Here is a 27,755-nt window from a genome sequence, read left to right on the forward strand (position 1 = left end):
GTTTCTACTCTCTACTCTGTTTCTACTTTCTCTCGACTCTGTTTCTTCTCTCTGTTTCTACTCTCCCTCTACTCTCTCCCTCTCTCTCTCTACTCTCTGTTTCTACTCTCTGTTTCTACTCTCTACTCTCTGGTTCTACTCTCTGTCTCTACTCTCTGTCTCTCTCTACTCTCTGTTTCTACTCTCTCTGTATTCTCTGTTTCTACTCTCTCTCTACTCTCTGTTTCTACTCTCCCTCTACTCTGTTTCTACTCTTTCTCTACTCTCTCTACTCTCTCTCTCTACTCTTTGTTTCTACTCTCTGTCTCTACTTTGCTTTTACTCTCTCTCTACTCTCTGTCTCTACTCTTTCTCTACTCTCTGTCTCTACTATTTCTCTACTCTCTGTCTCTACGCTCTCTCTACTCTCTGTCTCTCTGTTTCTACTCTCTCTCTCTACTCTGTCTCTACTCTCTGTTTCTATTCTCTCTCTACTCTCTCTCTCTCTACTCTGTCTTTACTCTAACTCTACTCTCTCTCTCACCTCTGTCTCTACTCCGTTTCTACTCTGTCTCTACTCTCTGTCTCTACTCTCTGTCTCACTCTCTCTACTCTCTGTCTCTACTCTCTGTTTCTACTCTCTCTCTACTTTGTATTTACTCTAACTCTACTCTCTCTCTGCTCTCTGTCGCTCCTCTCTGTCTCTACTCTGTTTCTACTCTCTGTCTCTACTCTCTCTTTCTACTCTCTGTTTCTACTCTGTTTCTACTCTGTTTCTACTCTCTAATCTCTGTTTCTACTTTCTCTCTACTCTCTGTTTCTACTCTCTCTGTATTCTCTGTTTCTAATCTCTCTCTCTCTACTCTCTGTTTCTACTCTCTCTCTACTCTCTGTTTCTACTCTCTCTCTACTCTTTGTTTCTCCTCTCTGTTTCTACTCTCTCTCTAATCTTTGTTTCTACTCTCTCTCTACTCTCTGTCTCTACTCTCTCTCTCTACTCTCTGTTTCTACTATATCTCTCTACTCTCTGTCTCTACTCTCTCTCTCTGTTTCTACTCTGTTTCTACTCTCTCTCTACTCTCTGTTTCTACTCTCTCTCTCCTCTCTGTTTCAACTATCTCTCTCTACTCTGTCTACTCTCTCTCTACTCTCTGTCTCTACTCTCTCTGTTTCTACTCTCTCTCTACTCTCTGTTTCTACTCTCTCTCCTCTCTGTTTCTACTCTCTCTCTACTCTTTCTCTCTACTCTATCTTTACTCTAACTCTACTTTCTCTCTACTCTCTGTCTCTACTCTGTTACTACTCTCTCTCTCCACGCTCTGTCTCTACTATCTCTCTACTCTCTGTCTCTACTCTCTGTCTCTTCTCTTTCTACTCTCTGTCTCTACTCTCTTTCTACTCTCTCTACTCTCTGTTTCTACTCTCTCTCTGCTCTGTCTCTACTCTCTGTTTCTACTCTCTACTCTGTTTCTACTTTCTCTCGACTCTGTTTCTACTCTCTCCCTCTACTCTCTCTCTCTCTACTCTCTGTTTCTACTCTCTACTCTCTGGTTCTACTCTCTGTTTCTACTCTCTCTCTACTCTCTGTTTCTACTCTCTGTTTCTACTCTCTCTCTACTCTGGTTCTACTCTTTCTCTACTCTCTCTACTCTCTGTTTCTATTCTCTCTCTACTCTCTCTCTCTACTCTTTGTTTCTACTCTCTGTCTCTACTCTGCTTTTACTCTCTCTCTCTCTGTCTCTACTCTTTCTCTACTCTCTGTCTCTACTCTCTCTTTCTACTCTCTCTCTACTCTGTTTCTACTCTGTTTCTACTCTCTACTCTCTGTTTCTACTTTCTCTCTACTCTCTGTTTCTACTCTCTGTATTCTCTGTTTCTACTCTCTCTCTCTACTCTCTGTTTCTACTCTCTCTCTCTACTCTCTGTTTCTACTCTCTGTCTCTACTCTCTGTTTCTACTCTCTCTCTACTCTTTGTTTCTACTCTCTGTTTCTACTCTCTCTCTACTCTTTGTTTCTACTCTCTGTTTCTACTCTCTCTCTACTCTTGGTTTCCACTCTCTTTCTACTCTCTGTTTCTACTCTCTCTCTACTCTCTGTTTCTACTCTCTCTCTACTCTTTGTTTCTACTCACTCTCTCTACTCTGTCTCTACTCTCTGTTTCTACTCTCAGTTTCTACTCTCTCTACTCTGTTTCTACTCCCTCTCTACTCTCTGTTTCTACTCTTTGTTTCTACTCTCTACTCTATGTTTCTACTCTCTGTCTACTTTCTGTTTCTACTCTCTGTCTCTTATCTTTTCCTGTTTTAGACTGAGCAGCGTCTCCCAGCGTTCAGACTATCCCAGGGTTCAGTGATGCTGGACTGCTTGTATCGTGTGGAATGTGAATCCCGTGGAGAGAGAGGCGGGGGGAGGGAGAGAGGCTGCATAGGAGGGCAGAGAGAGATCTGGGAATGATGTAGGCTGGAAAATGGAAGAGAAGAGAAGAGGGGACTACAGTTAAGGAAACACTGCTATGTGAATAGGAAATGCTACTATATTAAACACAGTTCATGAAGCAGTGCAAGGAGACAGAGTGGTGTTTTTCCCTGTTATCACTCTGTAGGATTATCATGTCATAAAGCATAGAGACTTTACAGAGACAAGTAGGCATGGGTTAATTAAGGCTGGGTTTGTTAGGGGTAGAGGGACACCCCCATCTGGGAACAGTGTCTGGAGAGAGGCAAGAGGCAAGAGGCAAGAAAAGAGGAGGAAAAAGCCCATTCTGCATTGCTGTTACTGTCCAAAACAAACGCTAAAACTTTGCATCTGTCTCCGATTTCGCTGTTCTGGGCGGGATCTGTGTTGGTAGCGTGGAGGCATAGGAGGAACAGTTCTCTCCAAAACGGTTCTGGTCAGGTCGCTAGTGTGGTGGACGAACACACAACATAAAGCTTTTTTAATGACTTTCCAAAACATAAATGATGGATGTTCAGACTTTTCCTTTTGCAGTAAATATACATGTCCTGCATAGCAGTATTGCCCATTTTGTTTGATCCACTTTGTGTAATTTATGTACAATATTTGTGATTAAAAAAAAGCTCCACTGTAATTCTAATGTTTCATCTTTTATTTATGGTTGTATATATTGAATTATTCTAAAGTATATTTGCCATTAGACTTATTCCTCTGTTGGGAAATGTACTGTAGCAGAGTAGGCTGTTAAGTGAAACAACATGTGATAGAGTTTCTCCTTGAGGAGCGAGAGGTTGGGGCTTATGAGACGTAGGAGACCAAGAAAAACACATGCTCCTTGACTCTGACTGAGGCTATAAAAATGAAAGGCTCATGCCATAGAATACTTCAGGGTTCTCCCAATATATAAAACATGGACCGTTATATATCAGTTTGAGCCTTTGCTTCTTTTTTAGAAGCTTATCAACTATTATCTATTCCACATTGAACAGTAAAACTACTGAACACTAAAATAGTTCCCTTCTCTGAGATTGTAAACTTTATTTGACCAAAGCTGAAAGCCCACATCCACTTGCTATCATCACCCTCGGACTAGGAGGGAAATGTCCTCGTAGTGGAAACATTGAAAATGTGTCAGTCTGTCCTGTTGACATGGCGATAGGGAATGGGTGACATTAGCTTTGCTCTCACTTCCTCCTCCTCTCGCTCTCTCCCCCTTTTTCTCTCTCTCCCTCTCTCTTCCACTCCCGGTCCCTATCTTCAATGCTTTTCTTTTCTTTTCTTGTTGATTCTGAATCATAAACCTGATCACCTTATATTTGGCATTCTTCCTATATAAAAACACAATATCAATGTTAAATTGTTTTAAGTTAAATTTATACTTATTTTGGATTGGCTTTAATACGTTGTTCCATCCCAAATTATTTGCAGAAGGCCTTAGGTGATTGGAGTGTAGAAAGATAAGTATTATACTGGTTAACCCTGCTGCAGGTAGAGTTTGTGATAGTGCTGCTATTTGTGCCACAGGGTTAGGGTCTGTGGGATGATGTCCTGTTTAGGTCACAGACTAAAGAAATGAATTATGGTTGAAACAAAGTGTCCCAATCTCTTTCCTCCTCCTCCGTGTGTTGTGAAGGGAAAGGTGGAGGATTTAAAAGCTTTCTAACGAGGCAGCCTTGACACCTCAGCGCTGTCAGATCTTAATGTTGACAAACGGCCATCTATCTCACCGCCCGCTTTGATTAGGGAACATCTCTGAGTGGAGTGGCTATCACTCATGACAAGATGGCTTTTCATGTCAGCACATTTTCTCTCCCTGTCCTGCTTCTTTTTTTCTGATTATTTATAACCCTATATTTTACCCCTTGATAACTAAATTGCATTGTGGACAAAGCAGTTTGCTCGGTCCCCTCCTCTCCCTTTTTTTTGCTCTCCTTTTCTCTTTCTCTTGCTCTCTCTGTTGCTCGCTCGCTCTCATTCTCTCTTATTGATGTTGGTGGCATGCCCGTAGAAATCAGCATGGTTTATTTAGTCTAGTTCCCACTCGGGTCCTCTGCTCCATCGTGCCAATCAGAGAGTCAGCTTCTCTGCTCAGCTTCCCCTCGTTGACCCTATGAAGGATAATGACGCTTTACTGAATTACAGTTTTAAGTTTCACTCTCTTCTCTTTGATGCTAGACGAGTGGCTGGCTGCTGGCTGGCTGACTGCTTGCTGGCTGCTAGATGGCTCTGGCCTTTCTTTAACGCTACACAGAATTCACTTCCGAAACACTCCAACTTCTTCCATGCGTCTGATGAAAGCTCTCCAGACACGAGACAGAGCAGGAAGCTGCTTTTTTCACAGTAATCGTGCTGACAACAGTTGCAGGAGACCTCTTCAAGACAAGGTGCTTGTTCCTTCTAGGAGCGCCAGGCATACTGAGAGCCTCGCTGAGAGAAAACATGGCAGACGAGTGTCAGACACCTCCCATTTTTCCAGACGTGTTCTGCTGCTTTTCTTACACACAGAGAGAGTTCCTGTTTCTCACAGATACTGTATGACCTTAAAGAAGACAAATCCTCACAAGCATCTCTGTGAGGTCATGTGTAGCAGGCGTGTGCTGGGGATGGGGATGGGTTTAGCTGGCATGCTGGGGTTGTGCTGAGCTTGGGGTGGGGTTGAGCTGGAGCTAGGGTTGGGCTGGGGTTGGGGCTGGGGTTAGGCTGGGTTTGGGGCTAGGGTTGGGGGTGGGTGGGGTTGGGTGGGTCTGGGTTGGGTTGGGGTAGGGGTAGGGCTAGGGTTGGGGTTGAGTTTGGGCTGGGGTTGGGGTTCGGCTGGGGCTAGTATTGTTCTTGGGATGGGTTGGGCTGGTCTGGGGTGGGTTTAGGCTAGGGGTTGAGCTGCGGCTGACAACTTGATGAAGGCAGTTTAAGGCATTTAGATGTACTGTATAGTCTGTAGGTACTGTATGGTGTGGATGTACTGTATGGTGTGGATGTACTGTATGGTGTGGATGTACTGTATAGTCTGTATGTACTGTATAGTCTGTATGTGCTGTATGGTGTGGATGTACTGTATAGTCTGTGCATACTGTATGGTGTGGATTTACTGTATAGTCTGTATGTACTGTATGGTGTGGATGTACTGTATGGTGTGGATGTACTGTATGGTGTGGATGTACTGTATAGTCCGTATGTACTGTATAGTCTGTATGTGCTGTATGGTGTGGATGTACTGTATAGTCTGTGCATACTGTATGGTGTGGATGTACTGCATAGTCTGTATGTACTGTATGTACTGTATAGTCCGTGTACTGTATAGTCTGTATGGTGTGGATTTACTGTATGTCTGTATGTACTGTATGGTGTGGATGTACTGTATAGTCTGTATGTACTGTATGGTGGGGATGTACTGTATAGTCCGTATGTACTGTATGGTGTGGATGTACTGTATAGTCTGTATGTACTGTATAGTCTGTATGTACTGTATGGTGTGGATGTACTGTATGGTGTGGATGTACTGTATGGTGTGGATGTACTGTATAGTCCGTATGTACTGTATAGTCTGTATGTGCTGTATGGTGTGGATGTACTGTATAGTCTGTGCATACTGTATGGTGTGGATGTACTGCATAGTCTGTATGTACTGTATGGTGTGTACTGTATAGTCCGTATGTACTGTATAGTCTGTATGGTGTGGATTTACTGTATAGTCTGTATGTACTGTATGGTGTGGATGTACTGTATAGTCCGTATGTACTGTATGGTGGGGATGTACTGTATAGTCTGTATGTACTGTATAGTCTGGATGTGCTGTATGGTGTGGATGTACTGTATAGTCTGTGCATACTGTATGGTGTGGATGTATGGTGTGGATGTACTGTATAGTCTGTATGTACTGTATGCTGTGGATGTACTGTATAGTCTGTATGTACTGTATGCTGTGGATGTACTGTATAGTCTGTATGTACTGTATGGTGTGGATGTACTGTATAGTCTGTATGTACTGTATGGTGTGGATGTACTGTATAGTCTGTATGTACTGTATGGTGTGGATGTACTGTATAGTCTGTATGTACTGTATAGTCCGTATGTACTGTATGGTGTGGATGTACTGTATAGTCTGGATGTACTGTATAGTCTGTATGTACTGTATAGTCTGTATGTACTGTATAGTCTGTATGTACTGTATAGTGTGGGTGAACTTTAAGGTGGGACACAGCCTGTAGAGGGATGGTCCTGTTCCACTAGACTGTTCCTGTATGGCCGTATGATGAGATGTGGTGGTTACCAGTCTATTAATTGATCTGTTTGTTCAATGTGGTTCTGTCTGAGCTCTGAAAGCAGCAGCAGCCAATAGATACAGTTCCAAAAGACTCTGAGCAGGAGATATATTCTCAGCACTCTGTTGCCGCTTTCTATAGAGAAAACAGTGTTTCATAGTTTATCTTGTCTGACAACAAACTCTGAAACAGCCTATCAGTTTAGATGCTGGAAAAGTATTAAATGTGTTCATATGTTCACTGTGGGTTCTGATGTCAATAGTTATGAAATACTACAGTACACTTCTTTTTACTCTAAGTCAGTCATCATTGGATGTTTCATGTAGAGATTGTGGGTACTGGATAATCCAGACTTTTGTAGCTTGCCGGATGTTATGGTATGCGTTTTAGAAAACTATCAAAACCAGATTCCCCTTTGGCTCCCCTGATGTGACACTTGAAAGCATTTTTAATCTCTTTATCTTTCCACACTGATTTGAATCTGCTCTTTAGGGTTCAGGGTTGAGATGTTTAGCTGTCTGAATGTTTCCTGGCTGTTCTGTCTGACTGTTCTCTGGCTGTATGACTGTTCTGACTGTTTTCAGATTTTTCTGACTATTCCTCTCTCGCCACCCTCTGTTCTGACTGTTCTCTGACTGACTGTTCCTACTGTTTTGTCTTTCTGACCCTCCCCACTCCCCCTCCAGGCAGCAAGGAGGATGAGTTGGTCAAGTCGAAGAAGGGGTTCCACAGCCAGACAGTAGCCAATCAGAGCCCAGAGACGGACCTGATGTTGGATGGAGACGATGACACTGCCAGTCTGCTGCAGGAGAAAGAGATGGACAACCTGGCTGGTGAGACGCATACACAAACACGCACTCACACACACACACACACACACACACACACATACACACACAAACACGCACATATTTATCCTATGTTTGGGTCATGGTTTATGTGTTTGGCAGTGTAAGTGGATCTGGACAGTGTTTCCAAGGTGTTCAGGTGAAAGTGTAGTTCCTGTGTGATAGTGTGTGTGTGAAACAAACCGTTCTGTGTTGTTTTGGTTCTCCAGCGCCGTTCCTTCCTCGCCTGTTTGTCTCCAGAGGTCAGTCATGTCAGTCCAAGTTAAACTATATTGATTTCCGGAAGGATGATCAATCTGAACATGACTGCGTATCAAATGGCACCCTATTATTTAGTTAGTGCACTACTTTTGACTAGGGCACATAGTACTTTGGTCAAAAGTAGTGCAATAGGGTGCCATTTGGAATGCACCCTACAGTGCATTTGGGAAGTATTCAGACCTCTTTAACTTACAGCCTTATTCTAAAATGGATTAAATTGTATTTTTTCCCCTCATCAATCTACACACAATACCCCATAATGACAAAGCAAAAACAGGTTTTAAGTCATTTTTGCTAATTTATAATTTTTTAAAAATGTAAACATCACATTTACATAAGTATTCAGACCCTTTACTTAGTACTTTGTTGAAGCACCTTTGGCAGAGATTACAGCCTTGAGTCTTCTTGGGTATGACGCTATCAACTTGGCACACCTGTATTTCTCCCATTCTTCTCTGCAGATCCTCTCAAGCTCTGTCAGGTTAGATTTTAAATTTGTATTATTATTTTTATTTCACCTTTATTTAACCAGGTAGGCAAGTTGAGAACAAGTTCTCATTTACAATTGCGACCTGACCAAGATAAAGCAAAGCCGTTCGACACATACAACAACACAGAGTTACACATGGAGTAAAACAAACAGTCAATATACATATGTGAGCAAATGAGGTGAGATAAGGGAGGTAAAGGCAAAAAAAGGCCATGGTGGCGAAGTAAATACAATATAGCAAGTAAAACACTGGAATGGTAGATTTGCAGTGAAGAATGTGGGAAGTAGAGATAGAAATAATGGGATGCAAAGGAGCAAAATAAATAAATCCAGTAAGGGGAGAGGTAGTTGTTTGGGCTAAATTATAGATGGGCTATGTACATTTGTAGTAATATGTGAGCTGCTCTGACAGCTGGTACTTAAAGCTAGTGAGGGAGATAAGTGTTTCCAGTTTCAGAGATTTTTGTAGTTCGTTCCAGTCATTGGCAGCAGAGAACTGGAAAGAGAGGCGGCCAAAAGAAGAATTGGTTTTGGGGGTGACCAGAGAGATATACCTGCTGGAGCACGTGCTACAGGTAGGTGCCGCTATGGTGACCAGCGAGCTGAGATAAGGGGGGACCTTTCCTAGCAGGGTCTTGTAGATGACCTGGAGTCAGTGGGTTTGGCGACGAGTATGAAGCGAGGGCCAGACAACGAGAGTGTACAGGTCGCAGTGGTGGGTAGTATATGGGGCTTTGGTGACAAAACGGATTGTGAGTCTGGAAGGAGAGTTTACAGTCTAACCAGACACCTAGGTATTTGTAGTTGTCCACATATTCTAAGTCAGAACCGTCCAGAGTAGTGATGTTGGACGAGTGGGCAGGTGCAGGCAGTGATCGGTTGAAGAGCATGCATTTAGTTTTACTTGTATTTAAGAGCAATTGGAGGCCACGGAAGGAGAGTTGTATGGCATTGAAGCTCGTCTGGAGGGTTATTAACACAGTGTCCAAAGAAGGGCCAGAAGTATACAGAATGGTGTCGTCTGCGTAGAGGTGGATCAGAGACTCACCAGCAGCAAGAGCGACATCATTGATGTATACAGAGAAGAGAGTCGGTCCAAGAATTTAACCCTGAGGCACCCCCATAGAGACTGTCAGAGGCCCGGACAACAGGCCGATTTGACACACTGAACTCTATCAGAGAAGTAATTGGTGAACCAGGCGAGGCAATCATTTGAGAAACCAAGGCTATCTAGTCTGCCGATGAGGATGTGGTGATTGACAGAGTCGAAAGCCTTGGCTAGATCATTGAATACGGCTGCACAGTATTGTTTCTTATTGATGGCAGTTAAGATATCGTTTAGGACCTTGAGCGTGGCTGAAGTGCACTCATGACCAGCTCTGAAACCAGATTGCATAGCGGAGAAGGTGTGGTGGGATTCGAAATGGTCGGTAATCTGTTTGTTGACTTGGCTTTCGAAGACCTTAGAAAGGTCTGAAAATGTTGTAGTTAGGGATAAAGTTTTCAGAATTTGTGGTGGTCTTCCTAAGCCAGGATTCAGACACGGCTAAAACATCCGGGTTGCCAGAGTGTGCTAAAGCAGTGAATAAAACAAACTTAGGGAGGAGGCTTCTAATGTTGACATGCATGAAACCAAGGCTATTAGGGTTACAGAAGTCATCAAAAGAGAGCGCCTGGGGAATAGGAGTGGAGCTAGGCACTGCAGGGCCTGGATTCACCTCTACATCACCAGAGGAACAGAGGAGGAGAAGGATAAGGGTACGGCTAAAAGCTATGAGAATTGGTCGTCTAGAACGTCTGGAACAGAGAGTAAAAGGTTTCTGGGGGCGATAAAATAGCTTCAAGGTATAATGTACAGACAAAGGTATGGTAGGATGTGAATACAGTGGAGGGAAACCTAAGTATTGAGTGATGATGAGAGAGATATTGTCTCTAGAAACATAATTGAAACCAGGTGATGTCATCGCATGTGTGGGTGGTGGAACTGAAAGGTTGGATAAGGTATAATGAGCAGGGCTAGAGGCGCTACAGTGAATTAAGCCAATAAAAACTCATTAGAACAGCAATGGACAAGGCATATTTAAGGAGAGGCATGCTTAGTCGAGTGATCATAAGGGTCCAGTGAGTAGTGAGGTTGGTTGGGGTAACGGCGATTCAGACAGCTAGGCCGGGCCATCGGTAGCAAGCTAGCATAGGATGGAGGTCTGTTTTTAGCCACCTCGTGCGTTTCCGTCGGTAGATTAGTGGGGTTCCGTGTGGTAGAGGGGATCAGTCCAATTGGCAAAATAGATATAGTTATAGTGACCCAAGAACATTTTTCCGATAGATCTATTCAGATAGCAGCCGATAAGACAGCTAACGATTAGATGGACTCAGATGGGCGTTCAGGTAACGTTGCGACAGAGGGGCCAGTTGAATAATTCCCTCGGGCAGATAACGTCGGTAGTCCAGTCGTGAAGGCCCGGTGGGGCTCCGCGTCGGCAGTAAAACTGGTACGGATAAGTGATTGTAGCCCAGGAGTGGCTGATGGAACTCTCCAGCTGGCTAGCTCCGGAATAATTGATGTTTGCTCCGGGATCGTGGTAAGCCAATAGTCACACGGATAGCAGCGAGCTAGCTAGGAGATCCAGGTGTAAATGTCCAGAGCTTTCGGTTGAAATCCGGGGATATGGAGAGAAAAATAGGTCCGGTTGCGTTGTACAGAACTGGCGATAGCTTTTTGAGCTAAAGGATAGCTGATGACCATCAACCGTGGTTAGCTGAAAACTAACGTTAGCCAGTGAATTGGTTAGCTTCTGGTTAGCTTCTGGCTAGCTTCTATTGTGAGGCGGGTTGCAGGAGAGTGTTTTGAAGTTTTTTTGGAAAAGAAAACATATAAAAAATATGCGAAGAAAGATGTAAATATATATATATACGGGATGGGGAGATGGGGAGCGTTGCTGCACAGCTATTTTCAGGTCTTCGATCAGGTAAAAAAAAACATCCCCAGCCACCAACATGCTTCACTGTAGGCATGGTGCCAAGTTTCCTCCAGACGTGATGCTTGGCTTTCAGGCCAAAGAGTTCAATCTTGGTTTCATCAGAACAAAGAATCTTGTTTCTCATGGTCTGAGAGTCTTTAGGTGCCTTTTAGCAAACTCCAAGTGGGCTGTCATGTGCCTTTTACTGAAGAGTGGCTTCTGTCTGGCCACTCTACCATAAAGGCCTGATTGGTGGAGTTCTGCAGAGATGGTTGTCATTCTGGAAGGTTCTCCCATCTCCACAGAGGATCTCTAGAGCTCTGTCAGTGACCATCAGATTCTTGGTCACCTCCCTGACTAAGGTCCTTCTCCCCCATTGCTCTGTTTGGCCGGGCGGCCAGCTCAAGGAAGAGTCTTGGTAGTTCCAAACTTCTTCCATTTAAGAATGATGGAGGCCACTGTGTTCTTGGGGACCTTCAATGCTGCAGAAATGTTTTGGTACCCTTCCCCAGATCTGTCCCTTGACGCAATCCTGTCTCGGAGCTCTATGGACAATTCCTTCGACCTCATGGCTTGGTTTTTGTTCCGATATGCACTATCAACTGTGGGACCTTATTTAAGTGATAATGCCCGAGAAGCCGGTGTTTGGAGGATATATTGGCACGGAGTTGTTAGGGCCTAGACGAAGTCGAGGGCCAGCAAACCGTGCCAATATATCCTCCAAACACCGGCTTCAAGAGCATTATCATTTTTAAAGAACGGGTTACCAACATATTCAAATAATGATTTACTTATTTTGATTAAAAACAAGATTTTTATTCATTTATTCATACTTCCACAAGGTATAGTCCTGACACACATCTAGGGTTGCTAGAGACCCGACCCAGTCGTTTGTTCTAAATGTTCCATTGCTATAATGGCTGGCAACATTCTTATCCCTTGCCTGCTACCTAGCCAACTACTGCTAACTTACAGTCACGTCAATAAGTGCAGTCAGAATAACAGAAAAGTAGCTGCATTTGCATTTGTTTAAGCTGTTTTCTAGTGACATTTATTTGGATACATCTATAACAATGAGGTAATGAGGCGTGATTTCACCTGGCATAGAAAATGTGCTCACTGTTGACACTTGTTCAGAGGAGCTAGCCAGCAACACAGCTACAGTAACACGATCGCTTCAAACTGAAGCTGGAAAGACTGCAAATTAGCTATGTTTTATTTGACCTTTTTTCAATTGACATTTTTTTGTATATACAGTGCCTTGCGAAAGTATTCGGCCCACTTGAACTTTGCGACCTTTTGCCACATTTCAGGCTTCAAACATAAAGATATAAAACTGTATTTTTTGTGAAGAATCAACAACAAGTGGGACACAATCATGAAGTGGAACAACATTTATTGGATATTTCAAACTTTTTTAACAAATCAAAAACTGAAAAATTGGGCGTGCAAAATTATTCAGCCCCCTTAAGTTAATACTTTGTAGCGCCACCTTTTGCTGCGATTACAGCTGTAAGTCGCTTGGGGTATGTCTCTATCAGTTTTGCACATCGAGAGACTGACATTTTTTCCCATTCCTCCTTGCAAAACAGCTCGAGCTCAGTGAGGTTGGATGGAGAGCATTTGTGAACAGCAGTTTTCAGTTCTTTCCACAGATTCTCGATTGGATTCAGGTCTGGACTTTGACTTGGCCATTCTAACACCTGGATATGTTTATTTTTGAACCATTCCATTGTAGATTTTGCTTTATGTTTTTGATCATTGTCTTGTTGGAAGACAAATCTCCGTCCCAGTCTCAGGGTCTTTTGCAGACTCCATCAGGTTTTCTTCCAGAATGGTCCTGTATTTGGCTCCATCCATCTTCCCATCAATTTTAACCATCTTCCCTGTCCCTGCTGAAGAAAAGCAGGCCCAAACGATGATGCTGCCACCACCATGTTTGACAGTGGGGATGATGTGTTCAGGGTGATGAGCTGTGTTGCTTTTACGCCAAACATAACGTTTTGCATTGTTGCCAAAAAGTTCAATTTTGGTTTCATCTGACCAGAGCACCTTCTTCCACATGTTTGGTGTGTCTCCCAGGTGGCTTGTGGCAAACTTTAAACAACACTTTTTATGGATATCTTTAAGAAATGGCTTTCTTCTTGCCACTCTTCCATAGGCCAGATTTGTGCAATATACGACTGATTGTTGTCCTATGGACAGAGTCTCCCACCTCAGCTGTAGATCTCTGCAGTTCATCCAGAGTGATCATGGGCCTCTTGGCTGCATCTCTGATCAGTCTTCTCCTTGTATGAGCTGAAAGTTTAGAGGGACGGCCAGGTCCTGGTAGATTTGCAGTGGTCTGATACTCCTTCCATTTCAATATTATCGCTTGCACAGTGCTCCTTGGGATGTTTAAAGCTTGGGAAATATTTTTGTATCCAAATCCGGCTTTAAACTTCTTCACAACAGTATCTCGGACCTGCCTGGTGTGTTCCTTGTTCTTCGTGATGCTCTCTGCTCTTTTAACGGACCTCTGAGACTATCACAGTGCAGGTGCATTTATACGGAGACTTGATTACACACAGGTGGATTGTATTTATCATCATTAGTCATTTAGGTCAACATTGGATCATTCAGAGATCCTCACTGAACTTCTGGAGAGAATTTGCTGCACTGAAAGTAAAGGGGCTGAATAATTTCAGTTTTTGATTTGTTAAAAAAGTTTGAAATATCCAATAAATGTCGTTCCACTTCATGATTGTGTCCCACTTGTTGTTGATTCTTCACAAAAAGATACAGTTTTATATCTTTATGTTTGAAGCCTGAAATGTGGCAAAAGGTCGCAAAGTTCAAGGGGGCCGAATACTTTCACAAGGCACTGTATGTATTTCGACTGGCTGAGAAACGCTGCCTGCCAGTCTTTCTTGTCCCGGACAGCAGGACATCGAATTTGAATATCTAATCAATGTTGTAAATGTTGGAGAGGCAGACAGCAAGGTTTATACAAATCTCAGCTGTTGAAAACAAAATGTTAGTCTAAAAGAAATGTGAGATAATGTCTAGATGCTAAAGTGGAGATCAAGTGTATAAGTTGCCTGGCTGGGCTGATGAGACAGTGGATAGCGCAGTCAGATGGAACAGAGTAAATAGGTATTTTAACGTCATAGATTTAGCCGGTGGCAGTTTGTGGAATAGACACCGGCTGGAATGCGGTTTTAACCAATCAACATTCAGGATTAGACCTACCCGTTGTATAAATAAACAGGTGTGTGTCTCTCCAAATCATGTCCAATCAATTGAATTTACCACAGGTGGACTCCAATAATGATGTAGAAACATCTCAAGGAGATCAATGGAAACAGTATGCACCTGAGCTCAACTTTGAGTCTCATAGCAAAAGGTCTGAATACTTATGTAAATAAGGTGTTTCTGTTTTCTATTTTTAATACATTTGCAAAAATTCTAACAACCTGTTTTTCGCTTTGTCATTATGGGGTACTGTGTGTAGATTGCTGAGGAAAAACATATATTTAATCAATTTTAGAGTAAGGCTGTAATGTAACAAAATTTGGAAAAAGTCAAGGGATCTGAATACTTTCCGAAGGCACTGTATGTCACCATTCCCCTTCTAAATGGCCCAGACAATCAGTGGCTAAACTAACATTTACCTAACCTGACAAACTGAACTATTAACCCACATTAACTCTATGATCTTATTGATTATAACAGACAGAGAAACTATGAAAACAAAAGAATGAATGAAAATGACTTGAATCATCCTCCTCAGTAGAAATAAATATTGAAATAAACGAGTCACAATTACTTATTAAAACATATGAGATGGTTGTTTGATATCTATACATTTTATTTTCATTAGAACACTGAGTCATGGGCTACACCCCAAATGGCACCATATTCCTTTTTATAGTGCACTACTTTTAACCAGGGTCCATAGGAATCTGGTCAAACGTCTGCATTATATAGGTAAAGGGTGTTATTTGGGACACATCCATACAGACAAAAGGGTCTGTTAATAAGAGCTGTTCCATGACATGATGTCTGAATGTCCAGAAAATAAATTGCATAATGACATTTAAAATGAATTGTATCTTGGAGGCTTGGAGTTTTTATCTGAACTGTGCCAGGCAGGCAGGAGAGTTCATACAGCTGGCAGGGCTACAGTGAAACATGTAATATAATATTAATAAATGCAATTAAGCAGACACTTTTATCCATAGTGTGTGCAACATTTTTAAATGGGTGGCCCCAGCAGGAATCAAACTGCATTGCAAGCATCCTCATCTACCAACTGAGCCACACTGTTCTATCAGGTCCTGAGATGTACAGACTGGATGGATGTAGAGGTAGAGCAGTACAGACTGGATGGATGTAGAGGTAGAGCAGTACAGACTGGATGGATGTAGGGGTAGAGCAGTACAGACTGGATGGATGTAGGGGTAGAGCAGTACAGACTGGATGGATGTAGAGGTAGAGCAGTACAGACTGGATGGATGTAGAGGTAGAGCAGTACAGACTGGATGGGTGTAGAGGTAGAGCAGTACAGACTGGATGGGTGTAGAGGTAGAGCAGTACAGACTGGATGGATGTAGAGGTAGAGCAGTACAGACTGGATGGATGTAGAGTCTGGATGGATGTAGAGGTAGAGCAGTACAGAATGGATGGGTGTAGAGGTAGAGCAGTACAGACTGGATGGATGTAGAGGTAGAGCAGTACAGACTGGATGGATGTAGAGGTAGAGCAGTACAGACTGGATGGATGTAGAGGTAGAGCAGTACAGACTGGGTGGATGTAGAGCAGTACAGACTGGATGGATGTAGAGGTAGAGCAGTACAGACTGGATGGATGTTGAGGTAGAGCAGTACAGACTGGATGGATGTAGAGGTAGAGCAGTACAGACTGGATGGATGTAGAGTCTGGATGGGTGTAGAGGTAGAGCAGTACAGAATGGATGGGTGTAGAGGTAGAGCAGTACAGACTGGATGGATGTAGAGGTAGAGCTGGGATGGGTGTAGAGGAGCAGTACAGACTGGATGGGTGTAGAGGTAGAGCAGTACAGACTGGATGGATGTAGAGGTAGAGAGTACAGACTGGATGGATGTAGAGACTGGATGGATGTAGAGGTAGAGCAGTACAGAATGGATGGAGTGTAGAGGTAGAGCAGTACAGTACAGACTGGATGGATGTAGAGGTAGAGCAGTACAGACTGGATGGATGTAGAGGTAGAGCAGTACAGACTGGATGGATGTAGAGGTAGAGCAGTACAGACTGGGTGGATGTAGAGCAGTACAGACTGGATGGATGTAGAGGTAGAGCAGTACAGACTGGATGGATGTTGAGGTAGAGCAGTACAGACTGGATGGATGTAGAGGTAGAGCAGTACAGACTGGATGGATGTAGAGTCTGGATGGGTGTAGAGGTAGAGCAGTACAGAATGGATGGGTGTAGAGGTAGAGCAGTACAGACTGGATGGATGTAGAGGTGAGCAGTGACTGGATGGATGTAGAGGTAGAGCAGTACAGACTGGATGGGTGTAGAGGTAGAGCAGTACAGACTGGATGGGTGTAGAGGTAGAGCAGTACAGACTGGATGGATGTAGAGGTAGAGCAGTACAGACTGGATGGATGTAGAGTCTGGATGGATGTAGAGGTAGAGCAGTACAGAATGGATGGGTGTAGAGGTAGAGCAGTACAGACTGGATGGATGTAGAGGTAGAGCAGTACAGACTGGATGGATGTAGAGGTAGAGCAGTACAGACTGGATGGATGTAGAGGTAGAGCAGTACAGACTGGGTGGATGTAGAGCAGTACAGACTGGATGGATGTAGAGGTAGAGCAGTACAGACTGGATGGATGTTGAGGTAGAGCAGTACAGACTGGATGGATGTAGAGGTAAAGCAGTACAGACTGGATGGATGTAGGGGTATAGCAGTACAGACTGGATGGATGTAGAGGTAAAGCAGTCGTGTGGTTAATAATGCAGCTAATGAACCTCCCGTCCAGTTCTGGCCAGTTTAATGTTAAACCTTAGTTCCCTTTCAGTCAGTCACTCGGTATAACATACTTGGGGAGTCAACAACTAATCATATTAACCTGAAGGAAACTGAATGCCGAGCCCACCCTCAGAAGCCCCGCCTTCCTGGCTAGAATACCAGGTCTCTAAAGCTCGCCTGAAGGCAGAACGTGTCACGCAATTTGCTTTTCAAGCACATAAAGACCACGAGATTCAGCGCCAACTTAGGTGTCTGTTAGTGGGTAGAGAGTGCTCGTCCCCCTAGATGTTGCAATTTTGGGCTCCTTTTCTTTATTTTTTTCTTTTAATTTAATTTTACCCCGTCCCCAATTTCATGGTATCCAATTGTTTTAGTAGCTACTATCTTGTCTCATCGCTACAACTCCCATACGGGTTCGGGAGAGACGAAGGTTGAAAGTCATGCGTCCTCCGATACACAACCCAACCAAGCCGCACTGCTTCTTAACACAGCGCGCATCCAACCCGGAAGCCAGCCGCACCAATGTCATTGGACTGACTTTGTGGGAAAGATTGGGGTTGCTGGCGAAGGGTCTTCAGGTGAAGTAACCTTGGAAATGGGGTTGTCTGAGGCCAGGAGAGAGCAGCAGCGGTGGTCGGAGTTGAGAGGGGTGTCATCCCAGCCGAGTGAGGCTCATTCTGGTTTTTCTGTCAGTGTTCAGAGTCCGGATTCCGGGGATGATATACTATCCCTGGTTGGCTCTGGAGGGTTTTCAGTGTGAATCGGATGTCGGATCAGTTCGGCAGGGGAGAGTGAATCATTAATGGTTAATGTGCATTTGACAAAGCTGTGTTTGTAGGGCTGCAGATCACCTGGGGTGGATTAGCCGTCTTCTCCCCTGCAGCAGAGTTACTCCAGGTTTTGGGGAAGGTATTTACCTCCTGTCCCTGCAGCGGTGAAGTGTTGCTTACCCCTATTTAAAGATTTTGCAGATGAGCTACAGGCGACCTGGTATTCACCTCATTCAGCCAGGCTGGTGCTACCAGATTATGGCAAATTCATGAATGTAGAAGGTTTAGAGGAGACTAGGCTCATTTGCACATGCCCAATGGATTGAAAGCTCGCAAGTTACTTAGTCCAGAGGATAACAAGGGTGCTAATCCTAACATGGTGCTTCTGAAAAAACAGTGCTGGTGCTCTGCCTCTTCATGGAATAATGTATGGGAGACTGGTAGCGTGCTCCATCCAGTGGCAGGCACGTGCTGTTTCACCATGTGTGATGAGGACGGTGACGAGGATGTACGGTCTGCAGTTCGCTGTGGTCATACTTTTCATGGCGTCCTTATGCCTACGGTCCCCGAGGTCCTAGTAACTGTCTTGAGAGATTTCCTCTCTCCTTCAAAAGCTGGCTATTCAGGTGGTTCCCGTGTCTGAAGTACAGAGTGGTTGGTACAGCCGTTACTTCTTAGTTCCCAAGAGCGATGGAATGTTGTGTCCCATCCTGGACTTGGTTGTTTTAAGCGAGCACCCCAAGATTTACAAGTTTCAAATGCTTACACTTGAATGGTTATTGCAGTTGGTGCGTCCCAGTGATTGGCTTACGTCCATAGATCTGAAGGATGAGTGTTTTCATGTGGCTATACATCCTCTCCACAGAAAGTTTCTGAAGTTTCATTTCAAGGTTGTGGCCTACGAGTTTCTAGCGCTGCCTTTTGGCCTCTCCCTATCACCCCAGCCCTTTTTCTATGGTGGTGGAGGTGGCTTTGGCACGGGGTGCAATGCCAGAGGATCAGATTTTTGGCCTATCTGGATGATTGGACGGTCATAGCAGAGTTGAAGGAACAGGTGGGGTTCCACACTGCCACGCTGGTTTCCCATATTCAGTCTTTGGAGTTCATAGTGAATTACAAGAAAACTTGTGATTCACTATGAATTCACTAGCGGGTTCAGTTTCTGGGTCTGGTTCTGGACTCATTTCTGAATTGTGCGTTTTGTCCCAACAGAGGAGGGTCGCATTCTGGTTCTTTCTGGCACGGATTCAGCTGGGGCACTCTATGCCTTTTCGCTCGGGCATACAGTTATTGGGTCTGATGGCCTCTGATAGCTGTGGTGCCTCTGGGACTTCTGTTGATGCATCAGTTTTAGCGCTGGGTAGTTGCCACTGCCATCGTTTGTCAAGGTATCCCCATTGTGCCTAAGGACGTTGACTCCTTGGAGGGACCCGTGACTGCTGTTGCAAGGGGTTCTCATGGGCTGGGTAGTTTCCCACAGGGTGTTCACGACAGATGCATCCCTGTGGGGATGGGGAGCACTGTGTGTAGGTTGCTCGAAAAGAGGAATTTGAATCAACAATTCAAAGGGCACTGCATATCAATTACCTAGAGATACTGACTGTTTTACTAGTGTTGAGGCGTTTCCTTCCTGATGTTGGAGGGCCAGCATGTGTTGGTAACGTCCGACAACAAGACGGCGGTGGTGTACATCAACAGGCAAGGGAGGACTCGGTCTCTCTCTCTCTTCTAAATCTCTCTTCTAAATCTGCTCATATGGAGCAGTGTGCATTTCCTGTTGCTCAGGGTGACATATCTTCCCAGGTTTCTCAACGTGGGTGCAGATCTGATTTCCAGGGGGGTCCTATCTCTACGGAGTGGAGACTACACTCCTAGGTGGTTGCCGAGATATTGGGCCAGTTCTGCAGTGCTGACAGAGATCTTTATGCATCACAAGAAAACTTGCATTGTCATCTGTTCTTCTCGATGCGGGATCTGGGCACTCCGTTGGGAACAGATGCTTTGGCGTATCAGTGGCCCCGGACCCTTCTCTATGTGTTTGCTCCGGCGGACCTGATTCAAGCCACTGAGCAGAGGGTCCGTCAGGAAAGTCTGTTGTTGATTCTGGTGGCTCTACGTTGGCCCAGACAACCCTGGTTCTCGGAGATCATACACTTGTTGGGGGGGGGGGACCCATTGAGGGTTCCATGTCATCGGGATCTATTGTCCCAGACACACCGGAGAGTTTGGCACCAACGACCACAGATAGGGGATCTGTGGGTTTGGTCCCTGAAAGGTTGAATTTGACAGCTATGGGTTTATTCTTGAATGTTATACAGTCGGCAGATGTGCCCTCTACGAGGTGGTGCGGTTTCTGAAAGGCGTGCGTCGGCTCAGACTGGTGTCTAAGCCTGTGGCATAGACCTGCAACCTGGCTTTGGTCCTGGATGCTCTGTGTGAGCCTCCGTTTGGATGATTCAAGTCTGTGGACCTGAAGGTCCTTTCCTACATGACTGCCCTGCTCATGACCTTAGAGCAGGGGTGGGCAAACTTTTTGACTCGCGGGCCACAATGGGTTCTAAAATTTGACAGAGGGGCCGGGCCAGGAGCATTTGGAGGGAGTGTTTGGGCCGGATATACTAAAGCATTAAATGTAGTGTGTGCAAACCTCATAGCACAGTAAGAACACTACAACCCAATTTATTAACTGTCTTTCAAATGTGAAAAATAGCCCTTATCAGTTAATAAATTTGTCTCAAGGAATATGCAAGATATGGCATTTACATACTATTTCGCAGATACTGGGAGGAGGAAATGTAAATAGATTAAAATAACATATGCACTGTGATTTATCAAGATTGCGTCTGTTTTTAATAAGTTTCAATCGAAGGTGCAAAGTTAAAGAAATCAACATTTATTGAAAAATGGAATCACTTTCAACATTCAAAACATATTATTACACAACGAAATACTCAAGCTCAATAATATCTACTTGTGTTAAACTCCGCAAAATCATGGATCGATTGTCCTGACCGCGCGCTCTACAAACTCGCCACGGACGCCCTCACCTTCACGCGCAAACAGTACACGTGTATCGTTGCCAAGCACACAGACATAGGCTGTATTAAATATCCTACCTGCAGCTGAAAATTTAAATTTAAATTAAGAGCGATGTGCGGCGTGTTAATTAAGCTACTGTACCGCTGCTGTGCGTAAATGCGCATTGCTGTTAATTAAAAGACACACTTCCAAACTTTCCATATGCATTTTTTCATAACACAGCAGAAAAACTCACCATTTCAGTGGGAACAGTGTTGTTGGTCTCCCTTTTTTGCCAGTGCATCAAAGTCTGGAGTTAGTTTTGTTGTGGCAATTCTCAGGACAGATCTGAGGTGTTGGTCAGTTAACTTGGATCTGTGATGGGCTTTGTTGATTTTCATGACGCTAAAACGTCTGCTCACACACGTAGGTCGAGCCAAACAACACCAGCATCTTCTGCACCGTCCTCCGGAGGTTTGGAAACGCGGTCTCGTTAAGTGAAGCGTAAAAGTCATTCAGTTTAAGAGACTTGAACTTCTCCTTTGAGACGGAGTCAGACTGAAGATCGATCAGTTCCAATTGCAGCTCCTGCGGTGCTGATTCGGGGTCTTGTGACAGGGGACAGGACACCAGTTGAAGTGACTTGTCAATTTTTTCAAAATCACAGAACCGACGGCAAAATTCTCTGTGCAGATCGTCCAGTGATTTGCAGTATTTCTTCGCATTTCGGGCGGCCTCTTTCTGCACGGCTAGTGTGGGAAATGTGCGAAAGATTTGTTTGACATTTGCCTGGAGAATAAAACCAGCTTGGATTTGAAGGCTCTCACATTTGTGTACATGTCGTGCGCAAACTGATCTTTCCCCTGTAGCTTCACGTTCAGCTCATTCATGTGTGAAAATATGTCCACAGCAAATGCAAAGTCACAAAGCCAGTTTGTGTCGCTCAGCTCGGGAATTCTTCGGTTTCCCCATTAAATTAAAAATGAGCGAATCTCGTCTTTGAGCTCCCAGACTCGTTGAAACACTTTCCCCAAACTTAACCAGCGGACGCGAGAGTGGTAAATTAGGTCCTGGTGATCCGCATTAGTTTCTTCCAGGAACGTAATGAACTGACGATGATTAAGTCCCCTTGCTCGTATGAAGTTAACAAGTTTTACAACTGGATCCACGACGTGATTAAGCTGCAATACAGACTTACACAGAGACTCCTGATGAATGATGCAGTGAAGTAAAATAACATCCTGGTCAGGGTTTTCTTCTTTCACTTTATCCTGGATTCTTTTCAGCAGCCCGATGTTTTTTCCAGTTAAATTTGGCGATCCATCCGTGGTGACATTGGCAAGTTTACTCCAAGGTAGCTTCATTCTCTCGATGACAGCAGACACCTGTTCATATAAGTCCTCTCCTCGCGTTTTCCCTTTCAGTGATTCCATGCTCAAAAGCTCCTCCGTTATCTCAAAACTGTCGTTAATCCCTCGGATAAAAATTAGAGCTGAGCAGTGTCTTTTATGTCGTTACTTTCATCCAGTGCTAGTGAATATAACTTAAAGGACTCCGCCTTTTTGTTTAACTCGCTGACTATATCTTCGTCAATCAGTTCCACGCGGCGAGTCACTGTCCTGCGTGCTAAACTGATTTTTTCAAACTTGGCTTTGCTCTCCGGACACAAGAGACCTGCTGTCTCTACCATGCACTCTTTCAAAAACTCGCCTTCGGAGAAAGGCTTGCTAGCCTTTGCTAATTTGAATGACAGCAAATAACTTGCCTTGGTACTTGACTCTTGAATTGCAGTTTGTCGGTGAAAAAAGTTCTGTTCTGTAAATTAGCTGCCAACCTCTGAGCAGTAGCCGCCCGTTCTTGTGTTGACTGCTTGCTAGCATAGTTTGCATGCTTCGTGGCAAAGTGACGGCTGATATTGTACTCTTTGAAAACCGCAACAGCTTCTTGGCATATCAGACATACAGCCGTTGATCGGACTTCAGTGAAGAAGTATTTTGTTGTCCACTCCTTATTAACCTCATAGTCCGCCCCATCCCGCATGCGGTATCGTTACTACAGCCTCAAGCTCATTACCATAACGCAACGTTAGCGATTTCTAAAAATCGCAAATGAAATGAAATAAATATGCCTGCTCTCAAGCTTATCCTTTTCTTAACAATCCTGTCGTCTCAGATTTTCAAAATATGCTTTAGAACCAGAGAAAATCAATAATTTGTGTAAGAGTGGTGATAGCTAGCTTAGCATTTAGCGTTAGCATTTAGCACGCAACATATTCACAAAAACCAGCCAAGGAATCAAATAAAATAATTTACCTTTGAAGAACTTCAGATGTTTCAATGAGGAGACTCTCAGTTACATAGCAGATGTCCAGTTTTTCCTGAAAGATTCTTGTGTAGGACACATCGTTCCCTTTTGTTACTATGCATTTGGCTACCGAAACTAACCGAAAATTCAGTCACCTACACGTCGAACTTTTTCCGAATTAACTCCATAATATCGACTGAAACATGGAAAACGTTGTTTGAATCAATCCTGAAGGTGGTTTCTCATATATCTCTCCATTGAAAGCACCGTCCTTGAAGCCTGCTTTGTTGTCTGATTCGAATGGAAAAACACTGGGAGCTGACTTTTGCGCACCAAATGCCACGCAGACACCAAGAGGGACACTTGGCAATTGTAGTCTCTTATGGTCAATCTTCCAATGATATGCCTACAAATACGTCACAATGCTGCAGAGACCTTGGGGAAACAAGATAAAGTGTCCGTTGATTCCTGTCGCATTCACAGCCATATAAGGCGATCATGGAAAACGTAGCCTCAAAAATCCTGTTCATTTCCTGGTCGGTCATACATCTTGGTTTTGCCCGAAGCATTTGTTCTAAGGGACTCACAGTGAAAATCTTTGCAGTTCTGGAAACGTAAGACTCTCTTCTTTCCAAAACTATCAATTCCAAGCATATTCGAGCATCTTTTCGTGACAAAATATTGTGCTTAAAACGGGCACGTCTTTTTATCCAAAAATGAAATACTGCCCCTAGAGTACTAACAGGTTAAACACTCGGCATTCGCTGTCCACTTTCCTTCTCTTTGGTCCGCTCATTTTCACAGAAGGGCTTAATGGTGACGTGAAACGAAGTGAAAATTAAAGTGAAATAAAGAGAAATACGCGCCACTCCAACAACGGTCAATGTGTTTTGAGTGCGCCATCTATTGGGGAAACGTGGGCATTGCAGGGAAAGGGGAAAAAAGGAGGTTTTTACTATAATTTGGACAAGTTTGGCGGGCCGGATTAAAAAGCCTAACGGGCCGTATGTGGCTCGCGGGCCGTAGTTTGCCCATGTCTGCCTTAGAGTCTGCCACGTTGGCGATCTCCACTCACTATCAGTACACCCTTCCTGTTTGGAATTTGCGCCTAGCAACTCTAAAGTGATGTTACCTCCTAATGCAGCTTTTGCTCCCAAGGTTATGCTTATGTCTTACAGGTCCCTGGCTTTCTAGCTGTTCCTTTTCTCACCTCCTTTGTTTCCTTTCAGTGAACAACGGAGTTTGTATGGCCTGTGTCCGGTGCATGCTTTACGCACATATGGATACGACCAAGGATATCCACGTTTGTGACCAACTTTTTGTTTGTTTCGCTAATCCACCTCTGTAGTGCGATTTCCAAGCAACGTTTTCTCATCGGCTATCTCCCTGACAAATGACAGCAAAGGAGAAGGGTTCCCTAGCGGTGTGCGTGCTAACTCCACTAGGGGTGTGGCAGCTTCTTGGGCATTGTTCAGGGGCATGACGATTGGTGATATCTGTGCTGCAGCGTGTTGGGGTTCCCCAAATACCTTCTACCTGCTCCTAGTGTGGCTCCTAGTGTTCTTATGGCTGGGTCCGGCAGTTGGTGTTAGGCACCGCGCAGGTTGTGCATTTGTCCGGGTTACCACAGTTCCCTGCATGTTTGAGCCTTGGGCTGCAGCAGTGTGTAAAGTGTACATTATCAGGGTTACCACTGTTTCCTGTAGGTTTGAGCCTCGGGTTGCTGTGACAGCACGCAAGTACACCGTTTCGATGTTGCTGCAGGTTTCCTCCTACAGGGAACAGTAGTTATAATCATAACTGTAATATTTATTGTCTTCATTAAAACATTTGACGGTTATTTCTGCCAAGTAGCTTAGCTTATTTAAATACCTTATTGGTCTGACTCTGCCCAGTCAGGAATGTCTCTGCTAACATTAGAGTTATCAAAACACCCTTATAGTGTTTTAGTGTTCTCATAGTGTACTCACAGTGTTCTCATAATGTTCTCGAACCCACCTCCTGGTTATATGGCACCAGGCTCCAGCTCTGTGGGCCAAACTCTCCAGTCAGAACTGTGCTTTCTGCTGCTTTAGGTATAATTTCCTCAGCCTCACAAGGTATAGTTATCCAGAGTTCAGTCTGGTTGTGAAAATAGATCAAGAGGAGCTGTTCAACAGTCTGATACACTGCCTGAACGCTGCAAACAACTGGTGCATGAAATAAGAGCAGCAAGCGCTGAGGTGGTTTTATGCCTGATGCAAGCGTTTTACTGGAATACAATAGTGGATCCTGGCAGCCATCATAAATTCCTGAAACGTTTACTATGTTCCAATCACAAGGATTATAAAGCAGCAAATGGACTGAGGGAGAGAGAATCTGGTTGCTGTGCCTCCCCTGTCAAGCTCACAGACGTTAAAAAAAACATCGTTTTTTTCTGAGGAGAAAATTTCATCCTAAAACACTTGATAAAATAATAAAGAAAATATGATATACTGTAGCTGCTGTTTCTTTTAAAATATCAAAATTTACTGGTATGTTGGCATTCTGACAAAGAGAATTCGAATGGCAGACTATTGTATCTATAGTGTTGCTATGTAAATGGGGGTAGCTTTAGAGACCTGCAATAACTAGCTTCTGTCCAGAATCTCAAGAGGTACAATCAGGCTTTTAAGTAGTGGCTGTGAGCGGTATTGTCCTTAAAGCCCCGATGCAGTCTTTGTAATTGTATTTTTAAATCATTGCTGTATGTCTAATAAATCACTCTGTGTTTATTTAATGAAAATGTACTGCCCTTTAAAAGTCCAATGCAGCTATTTTTATCTCAATATCAAATCATTTCTGGGTAAAAATTAAGTACCTTACTGTGATTGTTTTCGATTAAAATGGCAAAAGAAACAAAAACGAAAACACCATCCAAAATCAGCTGGACCAGTTACGAGTACAGAAAATTCTAAATGGGAACTTTCTTTATATGTACATCATTTAGAACATATTCCAACCTTATTAAAAATGTTGGTCAAAACATTTATTTTTGGAACATTCAAAAACTCTTCAAAAACATTTAAAAAAATCTAATATTGCATCATGGTAAAGTTAAAGGTATGTTCACATTCTGACCAACAGGAGAGCCCTAGCTATCTCAGACTGACAATTCAGAAGTGCTGGACATTATGTAGTGTTCTGTCTATGTACTCTATATCTATATGCTACAGTCTGTGTGCTCTATATCTATACTCTATCTCTCTCTGCCCTGAGCAGTCTAAGTGGGAGATCCTCCCTGTGTGTTGACAGCCTTTCTCCTCCTCCTCTTTCTTTATCTTTCTCTCTCTTGCCCTCTCACTCTGTCTCTCCCCATATCTCTTTCTCTCTCCTCCTCTTCCTCCTCTCTCTCTCTCCTCCTGCCAACCAACCATCAGGTCAGTGTCTGCTGCCAGAGGGGGCGTGGCTTACCCTGGGCCCAGCTAGCTATGGGGCCGGGCGGGGCCTGCCCTGTGGTTACCAAACCCATGATTAGTTTCACTCCCCCTGAACACTGGCAACACCGTCTGCTCTCACTGGCATCAACACACTCCTTTTGTCTACTCATCTGTAACCCAACTCGAGAGGAGAGGAGAGGAGAGGAGAGGAGAGGAGAGGAGAGGAGAGGAGAGGAGAGGAGAGGAGAGGAGAGGAGAGGAGAGGTGTTTTGATAGTGGCTGTTTACTGTTTTGCTTGAGATATTAATGATCTTAACTGACAGACCTTTGAATGGACGAGTCAAAGACAGGCTGTACTCTTTCAAGGAGACATTATCATGACCTAATAAGTGGAGTGCCACATTATCATATCTCTCTCTGTCTCTGTCGCTCTCTGTCTCTCTCGCTCTCTGGCATCATTTTAGCCCTTACATGGGTAATAATTAGCCTTATGAGTACAAGATAATATTGTCATAAATACTTAGACATAACCGCATAAAAAGTGCACTGCTCAGGATGTTTTGAATTACATATAATATTACTGACTACATTACATGTTTAGGAAATTACTACTATAATCTTTCTTGCATATATGACAATAAATGGAACTGTTTTAGGCTGATTCCCTAATGGCACCCTAATGGCCTATGTGCCCTGGTAAAAAAAAGAGTGCCCTATAAAGGTACATCTTAGACTTATTCAAGCCTTTGAGAGGCATGTTGGGCATTCGGGATTTTGGGAGAATTATCTGTTTTAATTATGACACTACCCAGAATGCCTTGTGTAGCAGTGCAGCAGTGACATCACAGTGACTGTCTTCATCAGACCAGACTGTTTAACAGTTTACCAGCCCCGTAGACATTCAAGACTAGAGTACAGACAAAATATAACTATAACACCAAGAAACTAGGACTATGTAATGGAATATTATAACTCGAATTATTTTTGCTAGAAATTTAATGATTTGCCCCGTGTACAA

The 27,755-nt window shown here is 43.8% G+C and overlaps 1 protein-coding gene across 1 annotated transcript in view; it reads left to right on the top strand.

Moving 5' to 3' along the window:
- LOC115118987 (neurobeachin-like) overlaps nucleotides 1–27,755 on the top strand; it is a 304,621-nt gene that overhangs the window by 117,880 nt on the left and 158,986 nt on the right. The window contains exon 38 of the mRNA XM_065024068.1: nucleotides 7,380–7,526. Within this exon, the coding sequence (XP_064880140.1) occupies nucleotides 7,380–7,526 (147 nt within the window). The remainder of the gene's footprint in view (nucleotides 1–7,379; nucleotides 7,527–27,755) is intronic.

This window comes from Oncorhynchus nerka, linkage group LG11 (genome assembly GCF_034236695.1).
Source record: "Oncorhynchus nerka isolate Pitt River linkage group LG11, Oner_Uvic_2.0, whole genome shotgun sequence".
In the NCBI taxonomy this organism is placed as follows: Eukaryota; Metazoa; Chordata; class Actinopteri; order Salmoniformes; family Salmonidae; genus Oncorhynchus; species Oncorhynchus nerka.